The 25,288-nt window shown below is 43.5% G+C and overlaps 1 protein-coding gene across 2 annotated transcripts; it reads left to right on the top strand.

Annotated features, from left to right (window-relative positions):
• Positions 1-668: 668 nt before the first annotated feature.
• On the top strand, positions 669-24,257 carry TMEM273 (transmembrane protein 273). 2 transcript variants are annotated; one of them, XM_009510519.2, is made up of 6 exons: positions 669-886; positions 5,737-5,787; positions 6,579-6,689; positions 8,896-8,920; positions 21,125-21,151; positions 21,953-24,257. In XM_009510519.2, the coding sequence occupies exons 1-6, from the start codon at positions 832-834 to the stop codon at positions 21,996-21,998; spliced, it is 315 nt and encodes a 104-aa protein (XP_009508814.2). In that variant the 5' UTR covers positions 669-831; the 3' UTR covers positions 21,999-24,257. The 2 variants fall into 2 exon arrangements, with proteins under 2 accessions (XP_009508814.2, XP_064319808.1); XM_064463738.1 differs by lacking the exon at positions 8,896-8,920.
• The last annotated feature ends 1,031 nt before the right edge of the window (positions 24,258-25,288 follow it).

Here is a 25,288-nt window from a genome sequence, read left to right as displayed (position 1 = left end):
TCTTGTGCCTTCCACCTCTGAAGGATGGACCTGAAATAAGTTAGGAGGAATGGGTTCACTTAGCAAAAAGCATTAATATTTACTTGTATGTTTTGCTGTCATTCATTTTTGGAACAGGTTAACCTGTTTGAAAAGATGAATTTTCCTGAAGAACAGAAAAATCTGATTTTTTACTATGGTTCAAAGAATAAACTTGACTCCTATTAGAAGCATCATCTGCTATTAAGTTCCTGCTCTTTAGTTCCTAATATGTCAAGACATTTTTTGTTGGTAGAAGTTCTTTTCAGCAACCGGCTTGCAATGGCTTCTTCCACTCCGCTCCTGAAAAAGCTGATTATGAAAGGGAAATGTTCAGCCAAGTACTCATCTCCTCAAAACGCTATGCTGGCATTCAAAAAAAAAGCTGGCAACATTGAAAGAGATTGTCCTAGAAGGTTCTCCTTCTCAGACAGAAAACCCACTTGTATCTCTATGGATTTAGAAGACTTCGGCAGAGACCAGTCCACTGCGGTAGAACTGTTTCAATTTTGTGAAAATAAATGTTAGCGTTTAAACATCCCTTGGAGAGCAAAAGAGCTGAACTAGGCTGTGAATGTTGGCCGTCTACCTTCTCCACAGAACATTTTCAAGAGGGAGTTTATTTATATGCTGAACTTCAACCCAAAAAAGGGAACTTCTGTTTGCAAAAGTAACTGCTCAGGATGTGACTGTAGTTTCCCAGTACAGTCATGTGACCTGCTTTAGCTTTTTCTTTTTTTTTTTTTCACGGCACTGCAGAAGAGTTAAATTCAGAAAATTTGGGTTAAACCACCCTGTTGTCAAAACTTCACAATGACCTTACTAACAGGCTGGATACCCGTCCTAATGGCATTTCTTCTTCTCTTACGTAAGTGACCTATCGTATTTCTTTTCCATCCTTTTGGGAGCTTTTTTTTTTCCTGAGCTTGGTTGGGTTATTTATTTCGCAGTCTAATTGTATGCATGCTGTTTAGAACCTTGTTTAGAACTCTGTTCTTTGGAGAAAGAACATTTGTTGAGACAGTGGGGAATTTTGCTGAGTTTTCTAGCTAACACATCCTGGACCGAGTGCTAAGGGGTCAGCTGTGCGCAGCCCAGAAGGCACCATGAAGTTAAACACCTGCGTCTTTGCAGATGAGCTCGCAGAGCTGCTGAGCCTCCCGTTTGGCACTGTATAGAAAACGGCACTTCAGCAGAGTAGAAGGAAAAAGTTCATCTGTGTGCGTGCTACTTACAAGCCACTTTTGGTCTCTGCGACTCTCACAGGACTTTGATGCTCCTGCCTCGGGCTGCTGCTAACGCTTCCTGCCAGTCCAAAGCAGGGCTTTCTCGTACTTGCAACTTGCCTCTTATTTCACCGTTACTCACCTCCACTTTGTGCAGGGAAGAAGTGGGGCTCATGGATAGGGAGTGTCAGCAGGGGTGATATTAACGTTGGGACTAATTTGGGTTAATGGGGAGGATGGAGCTGGCAGCAGCTACAGAGGTTTACATGGGTTACTGTGGTCTCGGAGACGTTAGGCAAGGGGGCAGGCCCCCCCTGGTGGCTAAAGCCTGATCTTTACCTGGCGGACACCTCCCACACCACCTTATTTCATGTAGAAAATCATAGAAAATCATCATCTACCCTTGGGGACTCCCACGAGGGCAGTTTGCCCCACCTGAGGCATGCAGACTGGCTATTCTTGTACCCGCTGGATGTCTGCTCCTGCCTCAGCTTCTGTAGGCAAAGCTATCCATAGATCTACAGCAGTGCATATCCTCCTGTCGTCCTCCTCAGGGTATACATAGCACTTTGTCACTCTCACTATTCTTTTTTGTTGGCCCTTCAAGCCCTCTGCACCTTTGTAGAGATGCTTCCAAGACTCCAGAGAAATGGAGACTGTCCACCACACAGGACATGCATAACTAACTGTTCTTACAGATGTGAAGAGAAAGTCAGCAACGATTGCTCCCTAGTTACTGACTAGTTACTGCTCAGCAAATGGCACGAGTCACAGTAATTAATACAGTAGCACCTGTCTCGAGCAACCAGGTGCAGACTCAAGAGCAGCAGGACATGTTCTACAGCAAAAGGCACTTTGCACGAGGAAAATGCGTTAATATGCTTCCACGAAAGACGCAGACAACGGCAAATCCAGAGGTCTTGTATGGAAGGGTGCCTGGCAAGGACTGGAGATCAACAAATTCCTGTCTTCACGTAGGAGTGACTCCTATCCACATCTATTACTACAGAGAAGGAAGGTGCCTCTAATTTGAGGACCGAGGAAGGACCCCATTTGCCTGGATGCCCATCTGACAAAATTTACATGTAGGTGGGAATCTTGCTACACTAAATACCAGCAAAAATACTTTTGTTTTTTTTAATAATGGTTTTCAGACACGATTTCCAGCAGGATCAATTGCCTGTAACCTCTCTGTTGTCATGGGCATTCCTTATTTGACTCTGGGAGTTGCACAGACACCCACTGCAAGCCATCCCTTTTTCTTCTCCCTGCCTCTGGGTTTCCCCAGATACTCGCTTCCTTTCCCATTTGCTGCCTCAAAGATAAATGGCACTGAACCCCTGGCTGATGCAATACCCCAGGGGCAGCCACTATCTGCTGCAATGAGGAGAAACCTGAGATGGGGGAGGAAGGGAGAAGAAAGTCACATGAAAGCAGAAGGCAACAAGCAAAGGGGCTAAGGCAAGTGCTGTGCGTTGAGAAAGACAAGGCACATGTTGCTGTTTATCACTGCAGGGTATGGCCGGGAGTTGTTCACAATATCTTGTAAGGTGGGGAAAGTGAGCTGTTACTGCTCCCTGATCTTATGCCCAAGCTGTGCCCTGCACCACCTTCCCCCCTGCGCCGACCGAGGGGCAGGCGCCTCGGGAGCAGTAAGTAGCAGAGGGCACGGGGAGAACGGGACGTCCCTCGGTGTGGCTCAGAGCTGTCTTCTGCATAGGCCACAGCAGGCCTGAGGAAGGCTAAGCCTGCCCGAGGGTAAACCGAGGTCGCAGACCAGGGGGTCCCAGCCCCGTGTATTTATCTGCGGGTCCATCACCTGCTCAGCAGCTCTACCTCCAGGCTTTTCCACCCAGAAGCAAATATTCTCCAAGTTCAGAGGGTCTGTTCAAAGCATGGGCATTAGTCTAAATACAGTGTACTTAGATACGGGGTCAGAAAGGTAGCGGTGGGACTGGAGCGCTGCAGAACCTGGGGCATCATGTCTACCCCCTCTGTACCGAGAGGTCTGTGTACACCCCCAAAAGATCTAAACTGAGGTTGCGATCTAGGTCAAACAGTGAGACACGTGTGTTTGATTTAGTCCACTTCTTCCTACCTAAGGAGAAACTGAAACAAACAGAAGCTGGCTATCTAATGCAGTCCTGAAAAGCAAACGGTATTTAAGCAGCATCCAGTAAATGATATTAAACCTTAATTAAAACCATATTGAAAGTATGAATTGAAAATGTTCTCTCTAGTCCTGTGGGTTTTCAGAGATTTCCCTCCCTCCCTTTTTAAAAAGAAACTAATAATTTAATCTCAATATATTAAACTGACCTACATAAAATATTCCATGTAAAATATTATTTCTGCCATAAAACACACAATCTGTCACTGGTTTAATTCCATTAGAAAGCATACATTAAGGTCTATGTATTATGATCATTAGGATAATAAAAGTAATACAATATCGCTTTTATTATGTTTGAATTTAAAACATTATTCATATAAGCACAAAGAATAATTAAGAAGATGGAAGAAAGGTGGGTTTTTTTTTAATTTATAATGAAATAAATTTATAGGCAAGAGCAAAGAGACTGGTTTTTAATCTGGAAAATCAGGAGCTATGCTTTTTACACCCACTGTGAATTTTTAGAATTTTTTTTTTTATTTTAAATTTCTTTTTCTTTGTAGCTTTGGTTTTGGCCATTTACAACAGCCAGCTTTTGTGATCATACCTGCAGTTGGATTCCCCACCCCTCCTAACACCCTTTTCCAAGTGTCATGGGGTTTTTGGAGGGAAAACATTTCTGCCTGTATAAAAAAAGTTTCCAGATGTTTTAATTATGAAGAGAAGTTTGGCAAAAAAAAGGACTTTCAGCTCAGAATTATAGCTTCCAAAATACATTTGCTTTAAAACTCGAGACTTTTTTTAAGCTTGTCTCCAAAGTTTTGAAGCTTGGTTCATAATTTATGAAAATTTGGGATTAGAAATGTGATTAAGACCAGGAAATAAAAACAAATCTGTTGTGAGCAACCCAACATATCAGATTTTTCTGACATAACCGTGGAAGCGCCAGAGTCCACACTCAGCTCAAGTGAGAGTTTCAGCAGTCTGAAAAACAGACTCAAGATGGAATTCAGTAAAGGTACCAAAATGGCTGATTTTGGAGTGGAAGGACTATGCTTCAATTTAAAAAGCAATCATATTTCTCGCATTCATTTACCGGACAAGAAATGAAAGCACAGACCCTAAAACCTCAAGACGACAGAACTATTTCTCCACAAGAAATGGAGGGGAGAGAGCAGAGGTGAGCTGGATCCCTTAACAGTAGGAAAGCTGGATGCATTCAAGACCTTAAAATCCCACTTGGGTTTCAGTCAGGTGATACGCCACCCCAGTTCTCCGCGCCGGCGGGGAGCGCCCATGAAAAGACAATGTTGCGTGCGAAACAGCTATCGTCCCACCAGGTCCCGTGGGTACCGTCACCCAGGCAGCGGATGCCAAAGAGCATCAGCTGTAGGAGAGGGCTTCATGTTCTACCTGAAGCATTACCGGAGACAGAAATTGCACAGCATACTGTTGTAAAATGCAGGAGTCGTACCTTTAAAGCCTCCACGTGCTCCTGGCACCTCAAGCAGCTACACACCACCTAGTCATTTGGAGTCCCTTGAAAAGACTTGGGTGAAAATAACCTTGCATGCCCATCACTGAAAAAAATATTTAAGCATACACTTTGAGCAATTTCCTATAATAAGAAAGCAATATTAAAACTAAACATGACTTCTCTCCTTTTTTTTGTGTGTGTGTTTTTGTTCAGAAAACTTTGAATCTCTTTGCTTCAAAAAGTAGTTAGGAATTAATTGTTTTCTTCAAAGCCACCCCATTCTGAGGGCCTGCACACTCTGAGCATCAGGCAGCACAACTTTATGGAAAAGGGGAAGGGCTGGGAGGGTGTCCTTTTGATGAACAGGGAACTTGGCATGGGAGTCTCTGAAAAGGTTCCTTCCAGCCCGTAACAATTTGTTGAAGAAGAAAAGTCTCTCCTCTGCCAGCAATAAATCCCATTTGGAAGACTGGAGCTACAGGCAGGACTGGGACTCATGTTTTCTGGAGAGGGGTGCTGGGGTGTGTCATATCCTCCCTTGTTAGCATGTCTTACGAGCTTTGCTGCATCTGTAATCTTTTCCTTGATTTATGGCAACTTCTCTTGCATACAGCTGTCAGGCTTGCAGTGAGGAAACTCTGGAATGGAAACAGTGCTAAGACAACATAAAATTTTAAAATTGTGTTTTCTATTCTGTCCAACAACTGTCATGAGGTGGTCACATTCCCGGGAGGTCCTCATTAACTTGGCTGATCACATCGCACTACTCCAGGAAGCCTCACATCCTTTCTTAAGCTTTACCAGGATCAACCATCCACTTGGAAATAGCCAGATACAGCATTCTTCTTGAATACAGAGCGTTCTGCTTCATGTCCTAACAGGCTACAATATTTGTATTTCAGACTTCTGGAGAGCAAAGGTCTATGCTTCTGGAAACCCAGAGGAGGAAATAGGTGAGTTCATGATAAGATTTTCACTTTCAGACAGGAAGTTGGGGCAAAGCAAATATAACAAAACCAAACATGCTTAGAAGACTTTACATGCTTTTTATATCTAGAAGATAACCAACTGGTCGTGCGTTTGTACTCTGCCTAGCACAGCAGAGTCCTGCTGTGTTACTGTGGCCTTTACATGACTTTTAAGTAAATCTAATGAGAATAGGGAAAGAGCCTGGAACTCGAATCCTGAACACAGGCACCCTCCTGCTGGACAGGCAAAGGTGGACCCTTATGCACACACAGTGATAAAAAAAGCCCACAATCACAATATTGTTCATAGTTTACACTTTAAAAATTCTCCTGCTTCCTCCCAGTGAAGACTTATAGAGGCAGAATAGTCAGGCAGGGCAGCAGGCTGGGAGGCAGGAATAAGAGTTTGGCGGGATCCAGAGAGGTAAGGGAGTGGGGATGGGGAATTTCACTTTGGAGGCGGAGGTAGAGCCCTAGCTCTAGAACTCAGCTGAGACCTGCACCAGAGACTAAACTTGCTCATTAGCGTAAAACCGCATTGACCCCCTTAGCCACATGGTTCACGTGGTTCAGTGATGTGGATGTGTAGGGGATTGAAAGAGTAGCCTCTTCTCAGCTACCTACTCCGGCTCAGCATTATCAGCCCCTTCAGAAGAAAAGATATATATATATAGTTTTTTTTTAGGGATGCATTTGAACTTTGGAAACGTTGTGTCACACCTGAAATACAAAGACTGTATTTATTATTAACATGGGCTTGTTTTCAATTTTTGCAGATTTCACGTATGTTATTATAGGAGTTGCTCTGGGAGTGTTTCTAGCAATTGGTTTTGTAGCAGTAATAATCTGCATGATCAAAAGACAAATGATTGACAATTACTTTGGAGGTAAGAAAAAATACTCCTGATTTCTTATCCAGAGATCTAGATCTCATGTTCTGGTACAGCAGGTCTGATTTTCATGTTAGGAACCGTGTATGTACTACAGCTCTGGTTTTCCTTTGAAGAATTATTTCAAGTGCCTGAAGTGCTGGAGTCCCTAAAACTGCAGATTCACATTTCAGTATAACTAAATCTGCCCTTCCACCTTACGAGAGGAATGGAATTAACTTCGGCTTACTGCCTGAGTAGCCTTTAGAAGAAGTAATTTTAAAAATGAAATTCTGTCTCTTCAACATAAGCTAAGGAGCCTGTTGGATGCGCAGGATGGGCAAGAGGCTTGCTCACGCTTCCCAGCCAAAATTACCATTTATTTTACTGATTCAGGACTTTTCCTTCAAATGTGACTGTCTGACTCAAAGATATGCACTTTCCATCAAAGTACGTAGCAAAACTCCCTATAACTGTTCCACTGTGACTGGTTTTCAAGTTGCCACAGGAAAGCAAGTTTTTCATCTGAGACAGGGAAAAGCTCTTCCATCTAACGTAACGACTGCTGACAGCAACAGCTCCTTTTGACTTTGGACCAGCAGTTTACAACTCATGGTTTTGGATTCAAATCCAAAATCTAAAGTTAAACTGAATAATGCTCATAATTTCAGTAGACAGAAGTTAGTGACAGGCAGAATTTGTTCCATCGGCCTCCCCAGAGGCAATGCAGGTCCATGGCTCTCCATCCTCTGCACAGAGCCTCTCTTTCTTGACAGGGCTCCGAAGTGCTTTACCGAGCACTTGTAGAGCAAATGCTGTGATGATTTCTTTCTCTGCTGAAATACAACTCTCATCTGTGGAATGAGGTAACAGCACGGAGTAACGCTCAACCGCAGCTAAAAGCTAGAAATAAAAAAGCACAGCAAATCCAATAGCAACAGATGGGGGCACATGAGGAAACGCAAAGTCCTAAGAGGTTGACCAGAACATCAGTATAAACGGTTCTTTTTTTTGCAGAAAAGAATCCTGGGACCTTGCTAGGGCAAATCTTTGCAACCTAGGTTTTGCTTGTCAAGAGAGGTCTGTACTCTTAGTAGCACATGAAAATCTGGCTTGGAAGGAAACCATAGCAGAAATGGAAGCAGCAAGGCAATCTCATGAAGCATGCAGGGAAATAATCCTTACTGAAAAAAGAGGGATTACAATAAGAAAGTTTGGGGACTGAAAGCATTGCTCTCTTCATGGCACCTCCGTAGTGAATGTCTAAAAGCACTTTTGCAGCTCTGGTTGCAAGCAAAGTGCCAGCTTTTACAGTCCACTTTTAAACACAAAGAAATTCCCATAAATGTAGCCAGTTTCCACCACGAAAATGTGCCAGATCTTAAACAGGAAAATGCAGCGAGAGAACTCAGTCAGGCTGCTACAGCACAGGACCAGGAGCTGCTTGTCCGTCCACTGTATCCAGAAACATTTGCTTCTGTGGCCAGACCATTGCGTCAACCTTCACACAACAAATGAGAGGTAATTTCCCAGCACCCAGAAGTGTCGGACCCTGCTAAGTCAGCAGTTCACCATGACACACCGCTTCAACAGTAGTCACAGATTTTTGCTTAGTAAAAAGGAAAGGAGAGTGGTCTTAACTATTAAGCTTGGAGCGAAGTAGGCTGAGCTCTCTGGGCCCAGTACTGCCACAGTGAGCTCAGCCTATCAGTCATGACTTGATTTCATACTATTGACAGTAAACACTGGTCTTTTAAAGGATAATTTTGTAAACAGACTCCCCCGGTACCCCAGGAGGATACCAACGACAAAGCAATGCCGCTTCCGGCAAGACGATGGCCGATGCTTGCTTTAGCGGCATTACGTAGCAGGCCTAAAGAGAAACTGCTTCCGCCTCATTCTCGTCAAGCATCTGCTCTCAAAGTTGTTTCTCATGACACTCTGGGAATGTATTGCAATCACAGTCAAAACAGCCAAAATATTAGCAAAGGTACAGCTCTGAGAAAATTGACGTGAGGTATTCCAGCTAGAAGAATCAAAAAGGGCTTTAGGAAGGTTGCATGACGCTACTAATATCACAGAGTTTTTGCCTCAGAAAGGATGGCTGGACCTTTACCAGCTGCAAGTATGTTCTCCTGGCTGCATCCTCACAACTTCTGAGCAGGCCTATCACCGCTCTGTTCCTGGTTTCTTAACTAATCACATTTTCCTGTTCTCTCTTTAGAGTCAGATGGCAAAATGGATAGAAGGTAAGAGCCATTGTCCCATGCGTTTTCTGGGGCGCTGTGGTGCAGAAGCTGCAATGTTTATCTCCTTTCTCACTTTATGCACGATGCTTCCCTACAACTGTGATTTGAATGATAACACACACGCAAGCCTCTAGGGGACCATGATACGCAGTGTGTCTAGTGAATATGCGTGGAAAAAGGAAACTCCGTGTAACACAGTTTTGACATTTCAGAAATAGGAAAGAAAACCCAGCAGACAGATTCTTTTTAAAAAGAAAATCCTTCAAACACTTTTAATTAAGCTTCTTTTCTTTTTTTTTTTTTGTTGGTACTATGTCTTATAATAGCAAATCTATTTAAAGAAAGGATTTTTAAGGGACCAAAGTCAAAGACCTTGTTTTTAAAGTGCTGAAGTTGGATGCTTTTTGACATTGCTAGAACTTTTCCACATCTTTTTCTGAAACAAAGTTTTTACTGTATCGTCATATAATCACAAGCCCTTTAAATAAAAAAAAAAAAAAAAAAAAGGGAAAGACAAAGATGGAAACCAGTGTAAATGGCTTCATCAAAAATTTCGCTGTTACTGTGTCTGTATCTCAGTTCTGGGAACTCCCTTCACTCCAGGCTCTTACAGGTTGAGGTCACGCAGTGATCAATCCTGCTGGAAGGGAAGCATTTTTGCCCTTCACCCTCCTCCCCACTGCCCAGAAAGAGTAAGACCATTTTAGGTTCTGAGCGCCCGATGGGCTGCAGGCAGAAGAGGCAGCGCTAGACTGCTCAGGCAATAGGATAGAGATGTACAGGAGCAGGGACTCCGGACTTCAAGTTGTCTGTTGGCTTATGGTAATCCATGGATGTGGACGCGTTTTTGTGTCCCTTTGAGATATTTTATAAGGGACTAAAAAACCCTAAACATAAATTAATCAGCATTCTCATGAACTAAAGGCAACAGCTGTATTCAATGACCTAAGAAATAGCTTTTGGCCTCTCTCAGAGAGCTGGATAGAAGGATGTCCCCATCACGGTTGTCCCCCATAAAGAGAGCACAGCTTTTGTAAACACTCAACTGAAGATCAAAGCAAAGGCACCCCTTGCAGCAAGTATTTCAATGTTTTGCCTGTCCAACAGAGAAGGGCCCCGGCTGTGAAGCATCTCTTATTTTCCCAGGGAGACACTTCCCCCCAACCTAACACAGCTAGCCGTCACAGAATGTTTCCTTTCAAGTAACACACTATTCTCTTGCAAGACACTGGCATTTTCTGTGTATTAACCTAGAATAGATTAGGACTGTTATATGGCCAGAAGAACAAACATAGAACACCCAGTAAACTTTCTGGTGTATTAAGGACAGTGTAGGCTGAGCAATGAACGGGAAGGACGTAAGAAAGAGCTAAGCCGAAACAGAAAAGCCAGAGACCAGAGTCAGGAGAAAAGGGAATAAAGGGAGGAGAGGGACAAAGACAAGAAAAGACAGCAAAGGCAGTAGATTTACTGCCTGGATGAAATGCAGATGTTATGATCTATTAACTGCTCCACACTGGACTTTTCTACCTCCCCGTGCTGTTTATTATGTGTGATATTTTCCTTCAGAGACAGTTTGAATATCTATGATACCATCCTCTGATCTTTCTAGAGGATGTGACTGACTGTCATGGTAGCATCTTTAATGATGACCTTACATCGACCCCGTTGATGATTCCTTGTCCCAGTCTATAGGTGTTTGCTAAAAGGTAGAGTGAAGTTTCAGGTTTCATGTCAAAATTCTGGCCTTAAGGCTGGAAACGTGACACCTACACAAACTCTTTGCCTTAGAACCACCAACACTGACCAGTGAGAGAAGCTGTAACTCCACAGTGTTTGGGGGCAAAACTATGTATGTTAAAGATTACTTTTTCCAGTTAAGTAGAAAACAACTAGAAATCCACCATTGCTTCTTAATAAGTTGCACTTTTCAATTCTACTGTGGCAGTGAGTAATTTACTAAAACGTCTTTGTTCTTATTCGCTTCAGGACATCTATGTGTTACTCCTTGGTGGCTCCTTAGGGGATTCTATAATGCGGGTGTTAATCTGAGGAAACAGTATGGCCTTCTACTGGTCTTGAGGAAACCTCTGACAGTAAAAATACTACCGTATCCATAGCAAACTTTTAAAAATGCTCCTATAAACGAATCCTTAGCAGGATTAGTGAAATGTAGATATCCTCAAGATAGCATCAATTTTTAGCAAGAAAGTATATATAGTTTTTTGCTTTATAAATAAAGCTATACTTTTCCACATCTCAGATAGTTGATACAGAACTAGTTTAACTGGTTTTGCACCATCATTCTGCACCCCAAGCAATCTACTCACAGAAAATCACAAGGAAATACAGCATACAGGTTTCAATGTGCTTTTTCATCTTTCCTCCTAACCTTCTTCAAGGTAGGGACCTTCCAGATGGTGGAGTTTGTGTTGACATGTTAAATTGGCCTATATCTAACGGAAATATCCTAAAGGTTGGAAATGGACCTTTATAGCACGAGTAATAGCTGAAGTATGTTGTAGCCTCCCATAGGACTCAGCCATGTTGGCATCTCTTCATTGTAGGACCAAACTTGACCTAAAAAATTGGCTCGTTTGCCATGTCCTGTATGGCAACATTCTTCATCCAACTGTTTGAGGTTCTATACCTCTGAAGGAGATATATGGGAGTAGCCATTTTTAACAATGGCAACCAAAAAAATCCCCCAAACCCCACAAACACAAAACCACCACAATCACCCCCCCCCCGTTTATTTCCTGAAAAGAGCATTGAAATATTATTCATTCTGAGTATTTGATTTATTATATCTGATAATAATAAATCTGATCTATAGCTGATAAATCTGAATATATCTGATAATATTAAATATCTGATTTATTTTCCCCATAGGTCGTAGGGATAGTTTCCGATTTATTCAGGTCATGAGAGAAACGTGATAATTAGGTCTAAACTGATTTTAGCTACTTGCCATTAATTAGAATCCCCAGGGAACTGAGGCATTTTTAGCCAAGTGGCTAGTCCTGGAAAACCCTTTGATAAAGCAAAGTCCACTATCTGAAAAATCACCTAGTTCTAGACTTACTCCAATCAATTATATAGCCATCCTGAATCCCTCAGGGATACAGGCAACCTGAAACCCTAAGTGAGAATCAAGACACAACCCCTTTTGGATCAGAGAGGAGAACTGCCGTATCTTCTGCAAATGACTTCATTTTCTGCTTGACCAGTGATGATTATTAGTGTTTGTTCAGGGAAAAAAAAACCCAAAACTTAATCTAATTGATAGAGCACTCAGCAAATCCACCTTCAGCCAAATTTTCTTTTAAATTCCGTATCATTATTCCCACAAGCTCCGCAAGCCACTCAATAATTTCTCTCCCTACCTGGGACATACTCTGAGTGGGAGTCACCCAGCACAGTACCACCATATTCGATGGAGTTGCTCAGCCTCCTACCAGATGAAGGCCTTGATGCAGATAATCTTCTTTTATGCTAGAACCTTGAGTCGCTGGTACCGAACCGAGCCACCATATTGCAAGAACAGGTTTCCACTCAAATCAGGAAGCATTCTGATGCGTCCCCCTTGATACTTTCCCAAATACTTAAACCACAAGCGTTTCTACTCCCACATGACACTGACAGCTCAATTAACAGCATTTACCACTTTATTTAGTCAGGTACATAATGTTAAGATTTAAACAATCAATTCATAATGGGATGTCCTTAAACTCAGTGGGATATTTACTAACACTTGAGAAGAGAGAGAGGCTTGAGGCAAGCTTCTGTCAGCTAACAAAACAGTAATTTAGATGACAACTATTTAATGTCCTCTTTTTTAATTAATAGCTCATGTCAGTTTCAAATGCCATCTTGGTGTAAGCTTGGTAAATTATAATACCTAAAAATTTCATGCAAGTTTAATGTATTAATAAAAATGTCTGGGCACATTTAATGCTAGCAATATTTTGAGTTAACTACAGTGCATGGCAGCCAGATTTATTTTGACAGGAGACAAAGAGACATACAGAGACAAGGAGAAGGATGAAGAGACAGAGAACGTTTACTAAAAAAGAAAATGTACATATTTAAAACCTGCTGCAATAGCAAAAAGGAATCTGTTGCCTCAACACATCCTGGGCAACAGCACACCCAAAAACTCCCCATGCCACTCACTGGGTTCCACAGGCCCCCATGTAAATCACTCACCAGGAGATCAGGTTTTAATTGCAATACACGAGTCATTTTGGTGTTTGATGGAGGAGAGAAGCTTGGGAGCTGCATCTGCCAAGTGCCAAGTGTATCAGTGACTTTCTTTTGTTACCCAAAGCAGCATCTAGATGTTCTCTTGTATTTTCCCACTTGACTTCTAAGGGACCAACTTCTCTTTCCTTTGCTAGACTATGCTTGGGGAACAAAAGGTAGATTTGAGAATCTTTAGGCGGATGGAGGAGGGCTTGGAATATTACCTCACCTTGAAAGCCTCCGGTGTCCTCATTGTCTAACTCTAAAAACAGTGCCACAGATTACACAGGAGATGAAATCATCCACTTGAAAATATAAATACCAGAGATGGATGGCATGGCAAAGACTAGGTTTGGGCAATCATGCGCAAGTTTGATTGCTGAGCTGCAGTGTCTTTCAAATAGCAGAACTGTCTCAGCCTAAACGTTTGAGGCAAGAACCTTTTTCCTAGCGTTTTGTCATGTTCGGGTCTGTAGCCAGACGCACTGACAGGCAGACGTAGCGAACAGGAGCTGATCTAACACTTTCATATCCTTCAAAGAGGTTTAAAGTCAGATAGAAAAATCCCCTGTTTTGGAGAGGAAAGCAGTTCTTTCCACTCTAAATAGTCCAGATCGGTCTGAAATACTGTGAATCGCAGAATGTAACGTTTACCAAACAGGAAGCCAGTAGAGTAGGCGTGAGTTATATCACTGATACGATCAGCTGCAAATGAGAGGCATAAAGTGTCTAATCACCGGAGTCTGAGCTCACAAATAAATTTCACCTAGTTTTGATGCTAGGGTACTTAAGCGAGCCCCAAGTGGGCGTTCCTTTGGAAAATGGGCCGAAAATCTACAAATTAAATCCATAAGTATATACACATTAAAAGAAAAGAGGCTTTGGCCTTGTCTGAACGTGTCACTGGAAGAGTGGTGCACAAGGGAAAAGGATCAAGATCCAGCCTGCACAGGACGATGGGCACCGAAATGCATTGCAGCGACTCAGATACTGCACCAGCTATTCACACGTAACACTATACATTCAGTCGGCAGCCAGGGAGCGATACTGTCTCAGCTGCTCTACTACCCATTGAAATCATATCTGCTTAAGATGCAAGCACATACTGCTGCTCTACTATAGGCAAGTTCAGTGGCAAAAGCACTTGAAATAGCATGATGCCAAAAATAAATCTGCAAAGGAATTATCTTGATTAAGTTCCTAATCAGAGTAGCTAAGATGTCTTCTCCACAGAAGATTTTATACAAAGACAGCAGGAAAGAGGGACTCGTATTGGTTGTTTTAAGCCATGCTAGAGCAAATTTGGTGAATTTTAATTACTTTTCAGTGCAGTAATTCCCTGCTGTGGAAATATGTCAGACTTGGAGACAGATATGTTCTTTGCACTGACGTGACTTCAAGAGGACATTTTTCTGAGCAGTAAGGTATCCCACTTTTCAGCCTGGAGATAGCTGGAATGAGGCCGGTTCACTCTCCACTTCTCACTCCAGCTGTGGCCTTCCTGCTAAGACCTCCATTAAAAAGTTAACATAGGGTTTGTTCAGACCCCTTTGCAGAAGGAGATGAAATCAATGACTCATTACACAAAATACGTGACCACTGAATTGTCTATCGCTACGAAACAGTAACAGACATTGTCACCTGCAGGTGGATATGAAGAAGAACACATTTTCCCAGGCATAAATCTATGCCTATCATATGGTCCCCAGGGCACTTTCCAGGGCACTATAGCATCCCATCTTCACCTGCAAGATTACAGTCTCCACATTCCAAGTTTCCTATTGCTTAAACAAGCCACCTCAGTCCCTTGCTTCCAGCTGTCTCTTATCTTTCTGATTCACCTCTTCCAACACATGGGATGCAGGTAAGAAATACAGGCACAGGAAAGGGATTTGTTAAGCACAGTGGTATACTGAGGAAAATGTAGGAGTGTTAACAATCTTACCAGAAGTGCAAGTGTTGGTATGGAATAGTTTGAAAAGGTGAGTTCGCTTAGCCTTTCGTGCAGAGTCTCGGCTGCTCGGTCTCTTCCCAGCCTAGCCTTTGGACATGTAACAATGAAGAATCCTAATCTGCAAAAAGTACTTTCTTCTTTAAATGTAATACATGACTCTGCCTGCCATGCACTAAAACTGCAACAGACTCAAATTGCCAACTCAACTCACTAGCCTTGCAACAGAGAAAAAAAGAAAACAAAAGAAAGAAAGAAAGAAAGGAGAAAAAGCAAATCAGTGGCTTATGAAATGGAAGAGTTATCAGAAGCCAATCAAAACCATTAGCACTTGATAGGTCGCTCATGGGCAGTCCTTCCTGAGGTGTCCCGTGTTTCTGCATTAGCAGAACAGTGCCTGGAACAGACCAAACCCTCCAAGATGCTTTTCAACAGCAAACATAAAAACCAAGAGCTTCAGCTGTCAGAAACTAGAGCTGCCAGAAAGACACCCAGCAGAAGGCAGCTCACACTGCAGCATGGGTGGGCCTCCCTGGCTCAACAGTCACTTCATATAGTCCCACAAAAACACACCCCAGTGGGTCTGCCCCAGCCCACCAGCTACTTCCCTTCGCCTGCTCAGCTCAGTTCTGCCCTTGTGTGCAGCCATGGCATTCCTGCCCTAGAAAGAAAACATTGTCTGGTCTGGCAAGAACAAGGTTTGGCAGAGGGATATGGGAAAAAATATATGAAAAAGTGCTAGAGAACATACCAAAACGCTTCAAATTCTATCCAGCTTTCACCTGCCTATGACCATCACTGTAGCTGATGGAAATGGCAGAGCTCTGTTGCCTCCTAGTCCATCTATTCTCTCATCTCCATCCTGGCTGGCTTTCCCAGTGCTCACTGGGCTTTTCTTCACCCCTTGTCGTGGCCTGCAGATGTCTGTTTCTTCCCATGTGGAGGACTAGAAATGGTGCTGCTTATACAACAGAAAGTATGCCACAGCTGTCCCCGTACCTTGCAGACCACTGCTCTTGGGCAGACTGACTGCATCCCTGTCCTTGTTTAGGGCTGTCTGAGTGCACCCTCTGGCCTCGAGTCTTCATCTTCCACAGTTCCATTCCTGTGTGCCCCAAGTATCTTTTCGACTTGTGGAGGAGGCAAAACTGAGTTTCAGTGCTACAGTTCCTCCTTACAGGAGCTGTGACCAGCTCAGAGTAGCCTTCTCATGCATGGTCATAAAGCCTTGCAACAACAGAAGTGAAGCATCAAAGGGCAAATGTTAGCTGCACCCTACATGCACCCCCGTTCTCTAAATCCCCAGTAATCCAAACAACATCCTGGATTTCTTCAGTAATCCTCAACTTCCTTAGAGCTACTAAGTTGCATGCATCTGTCTTTGTTCTCCTAAAACAAGTGTCTTTTTTATTTTCCTCTCCCGGGAATATCCCTTTTAAACTACGATGATCATTGTCATCGTCTTGGATCTGGAGAAAATCAGTCATGCAGATTCAGCAGAATCTTTGACACCTCTGGGGTCAAAGACTTGAATGTTTTCTCTTAACATCCCTCAGCTGTATCCTAAGCTGTTCTTTCAAATGCCACTCTTTTTAAATTTTTTTTTCCCCGCAAGCAGCCCTTCACAAGGTCTTTCACTCTGCCAACCAATATATTCTACAAACAACCCAATCATCAGGTCAACGTAAAGTTTTCATATGTTGTTAGAGGTTTACAAATAAGGAAAAACAGAGCCAGCAAAGACACTTAGGCTCCTCCATGACCTAAATAAGCCTTGTAAAATCAATCAAAAAAAATTCCTTTGTGGCTTGCTTTAACTGCAGAGCCTCCCTTCACGTTGCCACCATGGCCAAATATCAGCAAAGAACTATTGGGAGAAGGGGAGTGGAAGACAACCCTGAGGGCTGCAGTCGTCTTAGGCAGAAGTGCATTTGCGCTTCTCTCAGAAGCAGATACCACCTGCCCAAGATGAGTCTGCTGCACTGGAGCAGGCCCGATTCCTTGCTCAACCACGCAGGGATTAGTGGGTGGCTGATAGACTGAAGGCTGCAGTCATTGCCTCAGTATGCATCCTTGGAATGGAGTTTAATGAAAAATATTCAAATGCTGCACAAATGCCATAATAATGCATGCTATTGCAAATAAACGTAAGTGCGAACAGAGACGGCCTAAACAACTCTATGTGTATTCGTGTAAATGTCAAAAAATTAGCAAATGACCTCAGCAGCAACGGCTGTCTCAACTCCTTGCACGTGCACATTTGCAGAAACAAAATGTAGATACTCATTCTGTGTTGAGGCAATGGTCACCAGTGACTAGATAAACTGGCTTTTCTACCTGGTTCTGTCCCTGTCCTGTTTAGCTAAGCTTGTTCTTCTGATTCTTCTGAACAACCTTGGACAAGTTACTTTGGCTCAGGTTACCCTTTCTGTAAAATGAGATTAATCTTTATATCATACAGTTCAAAACCAAGGGCAGTAAGCTTTGCACTGTGCTGGGGACACCAGGCTTTACAAAGCAGCACTAAGACACTCTGTAGGCACTTTCAGGCTCTCAGTTCCTCTTAGCACCGTTTCTGAATGGCGGGAATACGTCATATGCAGACACGGATGCACGCGGCGACAGTTTCACATATATATGCACACGTATAGCTCAGACGGTTAGGGTGAGATGAATTCATTAAAACCCTTTCCAGGATGCAGCATACTGCACTGATGCCAGCTAGCAGCCTGACGGGCAGAGTCACACTTCTGGCTATTTTTTACTCCCCGCTGGCCACTCTCCACATTCCCTGGGAGAGCATCTGGCCCAGGACGCCTGGGCTCCCTTCAGATCCGGGGGCTGCATTTGCAGTTGACCTTTTCACAGCTGCCAAACAGAAAGAAATCCTTACTCCTTCCTACCCCCCTGCACAACTGTTTGAGGCTAGTCTTGAATAGCTCTAAATCATTTGATTGTAAGAGTCGGTCGCAAACCTGCTGAGTCAGGAGAATGCTTTCCTGGTAATATTCAGGCACCTGTTGGAGGCAATTCCTTCCACAGCCACCGCGGTCTCTGCTGGCAAACTTGCTGGTGCCACTGATTCCAGCAATAAACGAGTAACACTGCCTTTCACCGGAGCTGCTGTGAGTCTGGTTAGGGAAAAAAAAATAAATCAGAAATGTTTCTGGGAGGTACCGCCTTCACTCCTGTCAACAGAGACCGGGGGTAACTCAAACATTAGATGCCACCGAGCAAAGAGCCTCTGCTCCCCGGCAGCGCCCGTCTGCCGTCCAGCCTGAGTAGCTTTATGTTGACTAGGGCTTGTCAGAGAGGTGACAACATGGGATTAGCTAGGAATGAAAGCTGCTATCATAGCTAAAGGGCAGCTTAAAAACAAAGGAAAACAACACAAGGCCTCCTGATGCAAGACTCAGAGTGCCACAGGTCTTAGCCAGAGAAGAACAGCATCAAGTCAGAGCTCTTGCACATTCCAACTCACAGAATTGCCTGTGCCCCATTGAATTTCTTGACAAGCTCACACTAAACATATGAAAAGGGAATCACTAATTTCAGATGGATTCCTAGGAGCCTTTTTTTTTCAGTGACTTCTCAGGAAATAAGATTATTTATGGATCCTTTTTGAAGATCATGTAACTAGTCTGTCAGATAATTTTATTTCAGGTCCCTGATCTCTTACTCTCCAAGAGTTCTGCCTTGAGAGACTTGAAAAAATTCAGCAAAGCTAATTTTTTTTTTCTTCTGGTTGTTGCTTATAACTGTCCACCTCCATATTCCGTGTGCACTTTACAGCCTGGTGTCAGAGAGCAAATAGCAAGCTGAAAGAAACGAGCAAGCATCACACAAAGTGATGCTGACTCCTGCCTTGTGGGCTGCAAATGCTTGGGGATTCATGGAGTATTTCTCATGGGTTCACAGAAGTTTATGGGCTCAAAGGCTTTCCATATGGGTCTAAACACAGACGCCCACAGCTTCAGTGGAAAATTTGTACAGACTGGTAAATGGAAAAAGAAAACCACTGGCCGAAAAGTAACCAGGTTATTTTTTGTGTATTAAAAACAACACCTGGCCCAGTCCCAAATCTGCTCTACTATGTAGACATTGAAATGCAAGTGCTGAAGAATAACTACCCCTTTAGGTGGAAATGCTGTTTTTAAAGTGTTTGTGAACTGGTTCCTTTGAGTGAGCTTCCGTGACTCTGGAGGAGAGCAAAGCGTGGGACCAACAAAGTGTCCCATCTCCAGAGACAGTCCTGCCCTGCTTCCCCCTCCCTCCCAGTACAGCCACATGTTCTGGTCAGGCAAGTCACACATCTCCCCTGCCTCAGGGAACCGGCCCTGCCAAAAACCTATGTGGCATAACATAAAAATAATTTTCAGAGACATCAGGCTGTTCAAGGACATCTAGCACAAGGGAAGTAGTGAAATATTACAGCTGAGGTGCTGGGGAAGGCTGGACCATCCTCTCCTGCAGCAATGGGCATCGTCAACAGTGGGAAGATTACCTGAGAGCATCAGCAAGAAAACCACTCTCTTTAGGTGACTTATTGTTCCATGGGGCTACAGAGAAGAGCACTGGCCTCCCAGCCAGTCTCCTCTTTGCTTTTTTTTGTGTGCAGAGAATTGAGTTACTTAGGACTGGGCCACAGGCCAATCACTTAGGAACGGCGCTGAAAGACAAGGCCCTTCCCAGCAGTCCCCTGCCACCTTCTTCTCCTCCTCCAACGAAGGCAGGGGAATGGATCAAGTGAGCATCCCTGAACCTAATTAAATGCCGATTCACCCCAATTAGCTCAAATCACTTTGCACTGGCCTTGTTCTGCATTAATCTGTTGTCATAGTCAGAAGAAGAGGGGGGAATTGTTGGGTTTTTTAATGGCTATGGTTCCAGACAGGCAGAAGTTTGTGTAACTTAGTTCACATGCTTAAACGTGTGTTATTTTGTGTGAAGAAATTTTGATAAATTCATCAGCACAGATCATATCAGGTGCCCTAATTATGTTTTGAAATGCCTCTCCTTTCTGGGAAAAAGCTGCCACAAACTGCTTGGAACAAGGTGAAAGATGTTGCTTGCATAACCGTGATTCCTGGGTAAGATCAGAGCTATGGCACTAAAAGGAATTCCTTGTGTCTGCAAAGCACCAGAGCTGTGCAGGCGAAGGAGGGCTGAGACAACCCCCAGGTCCCGCCAGTGTGGCCACCAGGCTGCAGGCAGGTACTGGCTAGGCTGGCGAGCTTCCCTCCTTGCACTTCAGCAGACACCTTCTCTGGATGCCCTGGAAGCTCCCTGAGGGCTGGGCAAAGCAGGCAGCCTGGGAACTCAGCTGTGAAAGTGCTGCAGGACAGTACAGATGCTGCCACCTTATAGAGCTATGCTGGCTTACCCCAGCCCAGAACTGGAGAAGGAAATAAGGGAGGAAATGGAGCAGAGCAGAAAAAAATCCCTCTGACTCCAGCCTATATATGCCTCACCATATGGTCTCCTGTGGCCTGTGTGCCCAGTTCACATTAGACAGATGAGAATCAGGTGTTAGCTCTTTCTTACAGACACTAACAGGGCGATGAATTTCACATGAACAGAAAATTTCAGCACGGATTTCTAAAAGACACGTGCGGCAAAGTTCTCTCATAGAAGGAAAAAAGGACTGAGGCAAATTACAAGAAGCACGTCCCTGCCTGCCAAATCTCCCGTGAGTTCTTCCTTTAGCAAAGTCACCAGAAAATGCTTAAGTAGTAGTGAAGGAAAGGGACTATGATGAATACCATTTCCCAGTGGAGTCATGAGATCTAATATAAACAAGTTGAGGGCTGCAAGGCAAGGAAAGATCTTATTTCCAAGCACTGACGCTAGATGGAGTAAAACTGAATAAAAGATTAAGAGCAGTGAAGAAAGAGAAAGGAAGAAAAGTTCCTGCATTTCCCAAACTCCTAATATGTTACTTCTTTGAATGCTCATTTTTGATTACTCCTCTGAAAGTCAGTTAATATCTCACTCTCTATGCTTTGCAGGTCAAATATGGGATCAAGCCAAAACAGGTATGTTCTGGGAAAAAGGGGAGCCTGGTGGAGCGGGGAGGTGAAGTGACAGTACTAGGCAAAGAAGTTTAAAAGGCACATCCACCTCGCTAAAGGGAAAGGCTGCACAGTAATAAAGGCTCTGGGGTTACCTGGGTTCCTGCTGACAGCCCAGATCCGCCAGACACTCTGCATGGCCTAAGGCAAGTAATTCAACTGCCTTGTCCTCCAGCTTCCCAGCTGTACATCTGGAATACCCTGAAATAAGGCCCAAGCACACTGGGAGGCTGTCTGCCCTATGCAGCTGCCCCGCGTTAGCAGGTACCTCAAGTCGTGAGCTCTTGGAAAGATTCAGCCACAATATGGATCCAGGAGTTGCTCAGCTGCTCCCCACTAATGCAGCAAGGCGATAGCGGGAAGCGGCTCAAACGACGATCATCCAGAGTCTGCAACTCGGGGAGCGGCTCTTATAGCAGGGTGCTGCCCTGAAACACATCGCTTGCTGCCCGAGGTTCCCTTCTGGGCAGTGAAGAGGGCGTCTGGAAGTCACCACGGCAGCCAGAATCATACATTTGTTCTGTTCATTCACTTAGGAAAGGCAGATACCCTCAAGGCTACAAAGAAACATCTAGGGAAAGAAAAGCTGAGTGGGAGGAACTTCGTGCATGTAATTCCAGCAGCTCAATTAATAATTTGCTAGAATTCCTGTAATTTTTATCTGGGTACGTCCCAGCTCAGTTTATACAATGATGCTATGGATCATCCCAGGTAAAACCAAAGCCAGAAAGTTATTGTTAACCTCTGGTGTTTCTTTCTTTTCAGAGATGACATCAATGTGCTAGGAAACCAAAGTACAAATGATCAATAATCCCTTTGCAATCAACAGTTACCTGGTCTGAGGATCAATAGAAGTCTCTTGTGCACAGGCAGGAATCTCACCAGTACCAATTCCTTTCTTTGTTCTTTAATTGAAAGACTGATTGATTGGTTACAGGAAGAGTTTATAGTGCATGCAAACGTCAATCCCCTGCACACAAAAAGCCTGCCATCCCCAACAGCACGTATATGAAGGAAATGTATGAGGAAAATAAAACAGATGAGCTCTGCTCATTAATAGATCCTGCTTAGACTGTGATAAGTATATGATTCTTCCCTAAAATCAGTTAAATACAGGGTAATCGAAAAGGCAGCAATACATTTCAAAAGCAGAATTCATGGTCGTGCCCATATTTCACGTTAGGTATATAAAGACTGAAGTAGCTTTAAAAATCATTAATTTGAGTTTGAAATAAAGCAAGGCTTCTCGAGGTTTTCAGGAAATACATGTTTTGTGTTAATGTGAAAACATTCCATTCACACCGAAGTGATATATTTTTTTTAGCTTTAGGATGGACGTCTGTTGTTTAACTGTCAGTGGCAATGCTCATTTCAGCCATTTTAAATGAATCGTGGTAATTTAAAATGAAAAATTCCTTTTTGAATTTTCTTTTCATGTTTTGTATTTAGAACATTGACATGAAAACAGTTTTTCATACTTAAAAAAAAGTTTCTGGACATCTGAATCAAAACATTTCATACCAACGTTTTATAAATAAGCTAACCTGACATTTCCAAAATTCACCCATCCTTATTTTTGTTAGTATAATAAAATGCACTAAGTTCAGTCAGAATCGGTGCATAATTTCAGTCTCCCAGCCCCTCCATTCCTGTTCCAGCCTTATATATTTTGTTGAATTTGATTTCACCAAAATTGCTCTGCCTGGCTCCAATTACAAGCTTCTTACAGTGGGAGTGACAACAAGAAAAAAATAGAGCTGCGTCTCAGAACATTTAGAATAGTTTCAATAATTTAAAATGGTTTAAAGCAAAGTTATTTTGTAAGCACATCCCAGCTTTTACCAAAGCCGTGAGCCTGTAGCTTTGGTTTCAGTGGAGAAAATAATGCTATGGATTCTGTTCGGTTTATTTAAACCCAGTTCTTTCAAGAATGCTTTATTATACCAGATATTGTCATGACAAGGTGCAAGCGAAGCAGGAAGATTTTCGTATTTCAGGCCAGGCTTTTCCTTTCAGCTTGTAAAGACAGGGCAGCAGACATCAGCTGTGGGAGCTCTGGCAGCGCTCGAGCAGCAGCAAAGCCACGCTGGGCGTCCCCCGCTGTTCCTGCAGCTCCTCTCAGGAGACCCCCAGGACCCCAAGGCCCGAGAGCCTCAGGTAGACGGCAGGCACAGCATTAAGCAAGGTCACAATATTTCACGGGCGTAGCTGTTGTGTCGTAGCATCACAGGATGACTCCAAGCAGGATGTTACACTATTTTACTGCAACTTACAAATAACCACTAGCCAGATCCAAAGACCACAAACTGTAAATGGATTAGATGTGCCTAAACTTTTAGCTCAGGCCAGTGTCTATAGACATATGGAGGTTTTTAATCTCTCATCTAACACACATTCCTAAAGTTAACTTTTAAGCCAGTGTCTGCTCTCAGTGATGCCACATGGCAGATCATAATAAAGCTCTTTCCAGTTCTTCACTACTGTGATACAACAGAAGTTATCCAACTCAAAAAAAAAAAAAAAAGAAAAGGTGAATGTTAGACTGAAGTCCAACCTGGAAATTCTGTATATTATTATGAAATATCACTTGATAAAAATCATAGAAACCAGGGCCTCCCATCCAATAATCAACTTTCAGATTGTGAAGAGCTGTAACTAAACCCACACTTTAAAGGCAGAGCTGATATGCTGAGTCAAAACACTGCCCGACTATAGGAGCAGATACATCAGAACTTTGTTTCTATGAAGAATAAGCTACTTGTAACCGTAACTGAATGGATTTTAATATCTTTTTGTTCTGACCTTAGCAAAGCAGGCAATTTTCCAAATGTACAAGGAAACTGGATGGTAATTTTCCCACACATTTTGGACAACAAAATGCAAGATTTATTTTCAGAGATAATTGTTATGTTGGAATGTTTTCCCTGGATTTCTAGGTGTCTGTTACCCAGTTCACTAACACTGCAGTTCATCAGCAGTATTTGCTAACAAATAAACTACAGCAGTAATGTGATACTTGCAAGTAACTCTGTGTGTACATGTGTAAGTGAATAAAGCATCTTGTAAGGTATCTGCTAATCTTCCATTTTAATTAAGACTCGGAACAGAAGAGAGCACGTGGTCAGGGAGGGAAGACGCTGCCTTCCCCTATTTGTGTGAACAAATGTTTCTTTCACATCGTTTCAGTACACTATGGGAAATAAAGATGAAAATAAACAAAAAATGGTAGGTTACAAGCAGGAGAGGGGAAAGGCTTGGAAAATTAAGGGTAGTTAGTAATCCTGATCGGGCAAATGTGCTGGGGTGGTGACTAGATTATGAGTTCCCAAAATGTTACGGTGTATGCCTTGGCTCCCTGGGTATGGGAAAAGGATGGGCAGTGCTGAGACAGCCAGCGGGGGACAGGGGTGCCCCCAGAGCTGCTGCTTCTGCCGCCCCTGAGAGGTTTAGGCACACTTAGTAACTGCCAGCCCTGCGTGGGAACCGCCGTGGCAGCAGCAGTCAGTGCCCCATAGAGCCTAACCCTCCCACCCCTCAACTGCAGCGGCCACCCTGGATCTGCACCGACAAATGAGGCTGCTGCAACCATTTTGCCACCCCACCAAGTTGCTGGTTTTGCCCATTCCTACAACCAGCTTTGCCGGCACCGCTTGCAGCATCAGCAGCTCCTGAATTAGGGCCAAGCTGCACAGCACTGCTTGGAAATAATCAATGAAGGAAAACTAGAAGAAAGGGGAGCATTTTAGAGGCATTCAGTCAAAAGACGCTAATAGCTCTACTAATTCTTGATCAAGGATGCAGCCCAGGCAGCGCACAACTAGCACAACAGGTATCTACGCTTGCCTATTTGCCTGTCCAGGGCAGGTTACACCTGCCCATGCCGAGCACCCCAAGCTCTCGCTGAGCTCACTGGCATCCCCCTGAATGGATAACAGTGGGAAGGACTTCAGAGGCAGGATTTGGACACAGGCCCCAGTTATGTCATCCTGGACCTGCAGTATCCTCACAGCAGATGCACAGCAATATAATGATGCTTGTGAATAGAATTATTCAGAAGAGACTCTTGTAGACACAAGAAGTGAGCTAAGAGGTGCATACGCA

This window comes from Phalacrocorax carbo, chromosome 12 (genome assembly GCF_963921805.1).
Source record: "Phalacrocorax carbo chromosome 12, bPhaCar2.1, whole genome shotgun sequence".
Taxonomy (NCBI): domain Eukaryota; kingdom Metazoa; phylum Chordata; class Aves; order Suliformes; family Phalacrocoracidae; genus Phalacrocorax; species Phalacrocorax carbo.
Note: the sequence above shows the minus strand (reverse complement) of the source record. Positions and strands in the feature narration are given on the sequence as shown.

Bases quoted from the DNA above. Each gene is read 5' to 3' on its own strand.
- TMEM273 (XM_009510519.2), top strand. From the start codon at position 832: ATGACCTTACTAACAGGCTGGATACCCGTCCTAATGGCATTTCTTCTT. The intron at 8,921-21,124 runs GTAAGAGCCATT...TATGCTTTGCAG, and splicing joins GATGGCAAAATGGATAGAAG to GTCAAATATGGGATCAAGCC. The intron at 21,152-21,952 runs GTATGTTCTGGG...CTTTCTTTTCAG, and splicing joins ATGGGATCAAGCCAAAACAG to AGATGACATCAATGTGCTAG.